At 44.0% G+C, this 8,273-nt stretch overlaps 1 protein-coding gene across 1 annotated transcript; it reads left to right on the top strand.

The window, feature by feature from the left end:
* The first annotated feature begins 722 nt into the window (after positions 1 to 722).
* Positions 723 to 2,711, top strand: LOC113628636 (protein FAM71A-like). The gene is given in 2 exon segments (XM_027122466.1): positions 723 to 1,960; positions 1,963 to 2,711. Coding segments are annotated over 2 exon segments (1,770 nt in total). The 5' UTR covers positions 723 to 939.
* The last annotated feature ends 5,562 nt before the right edge of the window (positions 2,712 to 8,273 follow it).

Genomic DNA, 8,273 nt, shown 5'->3' with positions numbered 1-8,273 from the left:
TTCACCTATAAACTGGGAACAGTAGTTACCAGTACCAAACTCAGTGTATTCTTACCACCATATGTGAAGCATGCAGCAGGGTGCCTAGGAGAAGCAATTTTTAATGTGATTATTAAAAATCACCGTCGTCAACGTTTCCTGAGATTTTATGAGAGGACAGACTAAGGATCGCAACCGCCAACTCTACGTTATTCGATACAATTAAACCATGAGCTTAAATGGTTCAAATTTATCCCATCATCTTACATTCCTCTAGATTTCATCCAGTAGCTGAATTTGGGGGAGGAAAAGAAAAAGGACCCACCCAAAACTTTCCCAGTTGAAGACATTTTTATTTCGGTACGCACCTGAGTCCCTGGCAGGATGGGCCTGTCCTCCGCGGGAGGACATGTCCTCCCCGTCCTTTGGGAGAGGATGGGGGCCCTGCCCTGAGGGGGCAGCTGGGGGATGAGGCAAAGGTCTATGTGACAGCGATAGGTCACAATGAGGCAAAGGGCTGTGTGACAGTGATAGGTCACAAAGGGCACCAGAGGATAAACAGGCTGTGCCAGGGGGTTAGGCTGAGAAAGTGGTTACTTCTCTCACTAGGACTGAAGTTCACCACAGCCTCTTGGGGAGATAAAAAGCCAGAAGCAGAAGTGAGGGGAGGCAGAGGGGGAGCCTACCATACCTCTCTACACACTTGAGGAGATTCAGCCTGGGGTCCAGGCGCCCTACAGCGTCCCTGCTGTGATCATCTGTGCCCCTACCCACACCCCTGCCTCTGAGAGACCCTGAGGCAAAGGTGGGGGCCTGTGGGGCGGGCTCGGAAGACCTGCCGTAGGGCCGCCGGTGTGTGACCTACGAGCACCGCAGCTCGCTCTTCTGCCAGTGAGGCCGAGGGAGCGAAGAGCCAGGGGCCCGCCTTAACCGCGCTGCCTGTCGTGATCAAAGACAGCCATGAGTGGGGACTCTCTGCTCCCATATCACACGGCCCAGAGCAGCACCGGGGTGGGCCTGTTCAACACCACCACGGGGAAGCTGCAGCAGCAACTGCGCAACAGCGAATACGACCTATTCAAGGACGCACAGATATTCGAGAGCGACTTTATCCAGATCACGAAGAGGGGAGACCGGACTGACGTGCACAACTGTGTCTGCATGGTGACCGTGGGCATCGCATGCAGCAGCCCCGTCCTCCCACTCCCAGACACCATGCTGCTGGCCCGATGGGCCACCGGCTGTGAAGAGCATGCTGAGCACAGCCAGGTCGCCAAGGGCAAGAGCCACGAGGCTGCAAAGACCTTAGAGCTCACCAGGCTCCTTCCCCTGAAGTTAGTGAGCATCTCCACTCACAATCGTGAGAAACAACAGCTGCGCGTGAAGTTTGCCACTGGTCGCTCCTGGTACCTGCAGCTGTGTGCCCCTCTGGACGCGCAGGAAGACCTCTTCACCTCTTGGGAAGAGCTAATTTACCTCCTGCGACCACCAGTGGAGGGTCTCAGCCGCACCTACGCCGTTCCAGCCTGGGACATGACCTGCCTGCCTGTGTTCGAGGAGGAGGAGGACGGCAGGAGCCCGGCAGTGGAGGATTTCCAAGGCAAGTGGGATCAGGACCAGGTGAGCATCTGCAGCCTCCACTCGTGCTCTGAGCTGGCCGGGGCCACGTCTGCAGCTTTTGCTGGTGGGGAGGGGATCCAACTGGACTCCCACAAGCCCGATACCATGCCCGATGTGGCCACTGCAAAAGCAAAACCTACAGTGCTTGACAAAGCGTCAGCATCGCGGGCAACGACAAAGGTGGAGACAGCAGGGGTGGCAGGAGGCACCGCAGCGGGTGCTTCGAGCGTGGCAGTGATCAAGTCTCCTGCCCCTGAAGAGCAGAGCACGGCCACAGCAGCCACAGCCAGCAACGGTCCAGGAGGAAGCAAAACCAGCATAGCCACTGGGGGCACTGCCAGAACATCCCGGAGGAGCAGGAAAACGGTGCCGCGAACTATTCAGGGTATGCTTCCAGCACATCCACCAGCCTCTCCCCAGAGGCCGGCGTGACTGTGGTCGGAGCAGAACCCACCAGCAAGACTGCTGAAGGAAGAGCCGACGAGGAGGACGAGGGGACCCTCATCTCCACCTTGCCACAGGAAGGCAAAGTGAGTGAACAGGATGGCAGCTCACAGAGGGTGTCCCAGGCCCGCAAGGCAAGAAGGGAGAGAAGGGAGCACTGGGGAGAGGACAGAGCTCTTACGAGCCCCTCGCTCTGCAGTTCAGTGGAAAGCCACCACAAGGCAGCGGGGAACAAGACCATCCAGAAAGCAGCTGGCCCGTGCTCAGGCGGCCGCAGAGCCACTAGAGATGACCAAAAGGACAAAGGCCACGGCAGCCCGGGGGGCAGCGAGCAGGGCACTGCTCACAAAGGCATCAGCCGTGCTCCCATCACCAACGAGTCCAGGACCTCGCACAAATCGGGCAGGAGCTTATCTACAGCGAGTTCAGGTCCCACCACCGAGAGACTCAGCAGGATCAGCTCCTTCTTCAGGAACGTCAGAGCCAGTCTTACTACAAAGACAGTGGCCTCCTCAGGTGATAAATATGTGAGCATCCTGGCGAAGCCAGTGGAAGGGACCTGAATGGAGGCCATCGTAGAGACAGCAGAGAGTGGCCAGGGGCTGGAGATCACTGGAGGTGTGACATCTGAGACCATGGAGCCAGTGACCGCTGAAGCCCATCCATAGGACCTAGAGCTGGGAGCTGCAAAGGGGACCAGGGCTCAGGGAAATACCCCTGGAGAGCCCATTTCAGCTTCCTTACTGCAATTTAAATAAAAAACCAAACAATCTGAGAATGCATGCAGTGTTTTGTCTGAATTTCTAGGTCCCGAAGCCCAGCCGTAGCCTCACAGTGGATTCTGTGATGTCAGCTGTGCCACAGTCTGAGACCCAGTGTCCAGTCAAGGGCAGCCCCACCTCACACACATGCTCAGTGCCAACAGCAGTGCTGCATCTGGCCTCCACTCCTTTCTGGCTTTGCCCCCCAGGGCCATGGCTCAAAGTCAGACTGTGGTCTGGGAAGCTCTCCTTCACTATCCCCCTATGCTTTTTATAAATGCTTATTGCCCCTGAAGGTCTGTAAACAAAGCAAGAACAGGACTCATGTCCCCTCGGGCTATTCAGTGGACAGAAATAAGTATTAGCTAGCAATCAGAACCGCAAGCACTCTCACCTAGACTTAGCCGTTCCCTGCCCAGGTATTAGCTCGCAATCAGAACAGCAAGTATTAGCTAGTGTGCCATCGTAAGCATACCACTCGATGACATTTCACAAGATAAGCAACCCCATGAAACTAGCACCTGGCGAAGAATCAGAACATCACTGCAACTCTGGAAATGCCCCCTTGCAGTCACTCAAGGGTAACCACCACCCTAGCTTCCAACACCATAGATGAATGTTGTTTGCTTTTTCAACTTTACATACTGGAATCACATAGTATATACTCTTTGACTCTGGTTTCTTTCCCTTAACATTATATTTATGAGGTTTCTGCATGACTTTCCTGGCGATCGTCCATTTATTTTCACTGCTATACAGTATTCCACTGTGTGATGATACTACAACTTATTTTGTTATTGATTTAAGTTATTATCAGTCTGGGGCTATTAAAAATAGTGCTATTATGAACATTTATATACAGATCTGTTGGTAAAAATATACATAAACTTCTGTTCAGCATATACCTAGGAATGGAATTGAATATATGCATACGTTCAGCTTCTGATTATACTGCCAAGCTATTTTCCTTCCAAAATGACTGTGGAAATAATAATTCCCACCAGGAACATATTACAGTCCTGGTTGTTCCACATCCTTGCCAACATTTGATACTGTTTAGCTCTTTCCTTTTAGCCATTCAGATGGGATATAGTGACTTTTCTCCCTTTTTCATGATAAAAATATACTTAAAAATATATAATTGGGCTTCCCTGGTGGCGCAGTGGTTGAGAGTCCGCCTGCCGATGCAGGGGACATGGGTTCGTGACCCGGTCCGGGAGGATCCCACATGCCGTGGAGCGGCTGGGCCCGTGAGCTGTGGCCGCTGAGCCTGTGCGTCCGGAGCCTGTGCTCCGCAACAGGAGAGGCCACAGCAGTGAGAGGCCCGCGTACCACAAAAAAAAAAAAACAAAAAACAAAAAAAAAACAAGAATAATGACAGATAATTATGAGTTTAATTCTTATGTATATGACTCAAGTTCAAAAAATCGAGTATATATGTATTGGTAATTGAAATGTTTTTCTTCTACATGAATTAAGAAATAGCTAATCACAATCACATACAATTTCTATTTACAGTGGGCCTTTTCAGTGAAAATAAAAATAGAATTCATTGAACTTATTTGGACCCTCCTTTTTAAAAAGCAGTTTGAATAGATATCTAAGAAAACATTAGTTTTAAATATTATTTAAGAGAGGAAAGCATTTGAATAAGAATACATATCCAATTTCATTTTATTTATGAATTATGAATTTTTGCTTTATTCTAATGTCTTTCCAAGGGAAGGCAGGTGGCATTCCCATAATCAAGTAAGGTTTCACTCTAGTGTCCTCAATGAAGAAGTTTCTAGTGATCCCAGCAGAAGGACTAACAATGAAGATTTTCTATCTGGTGGTGCAAACAGAGAGGATTAAGAATAGGAACCAGAGATGAGGTTCTGAGCTTAACCATTCCTAGTGAATATAAATGAGACCTACACCTTGTTTCTTCGAGTATATGATCTCCTTCACTACCATGGGTTTATCAATTTAACTCGTATCTAGCCAGATGACAACCTAGCTTTTACCTCTAAAATTACTGACAACAATGTGTACGATCTAGAAGTAATCCAACAGAAATCTCTGGCATTTGAGTAGAGTTAGTAGTCCATGTATGAATTAATGTTGCATCCACAAATAATGTATTACTAGCCAGAAAGCATTTTCAACACAAATTGTCATATGAGAATCTTTTAAGAGACTTTAATGTTTTAACTCTGGAGCTGAAATTAAGACACTAAGCATGTTTGTGTGTGCATGATAAGCCTTGCAATGGTAGCTTTCATATCTATTTATTTTCATGATAGCTTTTAGAAACTGATTCTCCCCACCCCTCCCCTAGACCTTCTAAATAGCCTAACACATTCATTCAATTTGGAAATGTATCTTGGCAAAAAGTTCTCCCCACCCACCCAATTTATAACAGAGCCTCAAAGTAAAATTGTTTAGAAATCAGACCCATAAGGGAAGATTATTCTATCTGCCAAGGTAATGCTACGTGCTATTGTTTACACACACCTTTTTGTTGATAGTTACCCTGGAACTCAAGAAGCCACACTGTCCTCTGGGGAAATAAGATTAATCACATGTGATGATATGCTGACATGCTGTTATAGAGTATTTCAGTGATATCATAGCTATAACCATCTTAACTTTCAGATGAATACATTTTGTTCCTACATTTTGTTCCTAGTAGGTTTTAAAGGGATGATATAAGCATGGTATCAAGGTTTTATTTAGCAATGGACACTAAAAACAGTTACATGCACAGACATTATCCCATTTTTAATATCTTTGGCAGCAAGGCCCTGCTGTAGATTTAGTTCTCATTCATTCATTTATTCAATTTTCTTTTTCTACTAGAGAAAAACTGAGACCTTTTAATGAAAAAACACAGTAAACTTATAGTATATAGACATCTTTAATGTCCATTTCTTCTTTCTCTTCACCTTCAGCTTTGCCCACTCACTCACCCCTCCCCTGTCTCAACACTAAAGTCATGAAATCGTAACCACAGAGACTGAGAAAAATATTCAAGGTAGTGAGGACTCCATGGACATTTCTTCCCCTTGTGCTGATTCCTAGTTCTTCTCCATGGAAATAGTTTCTTTTTTTTTTTTTTTCAACAAACACTGGTTGGCATATGACAATGTAAACAAAATTTTGCCCAAGGTTTGTTGTATACATTCAAAGTCTATCATATGACTATATCAATAAAGTGCCCCGGAGTTGAGAATACCTCAATGTTCCTGGGGTTAAAAATTCAGTAACATTTCTAAGGCACTTATACACTGAATATCTCATATCACTGAGGTATCTTAATAAATCATTTTTTATTACAGAGGTAAGGAAACAAGATATAAATCTATGGTAAAAGTACATTAATATATGTTTTTCTTTCATTAATGAAAAAGTATTTATTGAGATTCAACCAAATGTAGATCATTATGCTAGGAACCACGTGCAGGAGAAGGGCAGCGTCAGAGAGGTTGAAAATATTACTGCAACACTGAAAAATTCCAAAATAATTTACAGTCTGGGGTGGGGGAGAGATTAAAATGGATGAAAGGTTAATTATTAGTGTAACATAACATTATTTAGTAGGTAAGAATATGTATTTGAATCCGGGCTTCACCAATTTTAGCTGGTGGCTTTCATTTAAATTCTCTGAGATGCTTCCTCACCTGCAAAATGAGGATAAGAAGAGCACCTTTCCCATGGAGTTCGAGGATTAAATAAGAAAAAGCTCTTAGCACAATGCTTGGCACTTAGTGGGCACTAATGTAGACAAGGTCGTAAGAACTTGGAAATGGAGTAGAGGTACACTGGAACAGAGCAGTTCAAAGAGAACTTCAGACATGAGGGAAGACTTCAGCAGGAACTTGAAAGATGCTTAGGATATGAGCCGGCAGAGATGACGGGATACTGTCACAGTCTGAGGGCACGGAGCAACAGAGGAAGGACAAACGTGTTATGTGTGCTGGACCAGTGCAACTAGAGTGAAGGTGTGCACTGAAGTTTACTAGGATGTAATACCGTAAAAGAAAGCAGAGGCCACATTATGAGGAATTTGAATAAAAGGCAAAATAATCTGTACTTTATCGATAACAGGGAGTAATTAGAGGTTGCTGACTTTGCATATTTATCAAAAATATTCACGTAAATTTATGAAATTTACCCTTTGACAACAAACTTCCAAAAATAAAGTCCACAATGGTAATTAGAATAACTGACCTGTTTAGAAGCGTTTTTAGATTTTCTAAACCATAAATCACAGTCATGTCTCTGCTGTGTCTCATTCCATTTCAGATAAATGTACAGGGCTCTTTGACTTTCAATGGAAAATATGATAGTTACCCTACTTTTACCTAAGAAACTAAGAAACTAAACATGCCTGGCCTACTGAGGTCTCTAAGTAGAGGAGAATAACACAATGGTAAAAAGAAATTACTTAGTGAGTCAACTGTGTGCCTAGTCTTGAAAAAAATGTCTTCAGCCTTACATCACTCTGAACACAAGCCAGCGATCATCAGATCTCATTAATTAGATAAGCAGACCAAATTAAATTTCATAATACTTAACTCAAAGTGATTTTAGGGTATACCAAAGATTCCAATGTATAGTTTATATCTTTTGAAATATTTTAAAAAATAAACTAATGGAAGTTTTTAGTTTTAAAATTCCAGAACTCTTAAAAATTTCAAATCCAAAACCTAATACAAGCTTCCATGTATAGCATTTCAGATTTTAAAATATATTCTTTTTAATTGTGATTAACAATAAATATTAAAGTATGGCATATATGTCCTTCTTCAGACATCATAATGAGATAAATGAGTAATTTTGGGTCTTGGTAGAAATTCCTCTATTATTCTAAAATAAAAGTTCAGTAGTAGATGTACAGAATCACGGATCCTCTCTGACCTGGATTCATTATTTTCTTTTCCGTCAGTATAGATATGGCTCAGGACCAAATCTAAAAATTTATATAAGGTATATCTAAATATAGATATAGGAAAGCACTTATCCTCTTTTACCAATGAAAACAGCTTTCAGCTCCAGTGCCCAGTCTTGCAGCTGGGAATTATAACACTGAAAGTTAGAAATGGCAAGAGACAAAACCGTGGAGGAAACAGTTTGGGGTTGGGGTGTTTTTTAATACCTCCAATTCCACGCATCAGCCTCCTGAAAGAACAAGGCTACATTTTACGGTATCTTAGATCTTTAATGCAGAGAGCCTTGTGTTCAGGAAGCACATTTCTGCCTTTCTTTCAATCAGTCCTAGTTATCAAATTCTCTGTAAATTAACTGAAGTCAATCTGATGAATTAAATAATACTCACAAGATTCAAATGAGTGATGATAACATAAGTTATCAATACACCTTGGGAGGGCATGGGGACTGAGGGATCCGTATTTTAATAGATATGTTTTCAGATGAACTGCTTTAACCATTAGTGAAAGAATTTAAGTGCTGACTCTAAAAGCCAGG

This window comes from Aethalodelphis obliquidens, unplaced genomic scaffold, assembly GCF_003676395.1.
Source record: "Aethalodelphis obliquidens isolate GAN/ISIS:26980383/991018 unplaced genomic scaffold, ASM367639v1 scaffold24, whole genome shotgun sequence".
NCBI classification, from domain to species: Eukaryota; Metazoa; Chordata; class Mammalia; order Artiodactyla; family Delphinidae; genus Aethalodelphis; species Aethalodelphis obliquidens.
This window is presented reverse-complemented; position numbering and strand designations above follow the sequence as displayed.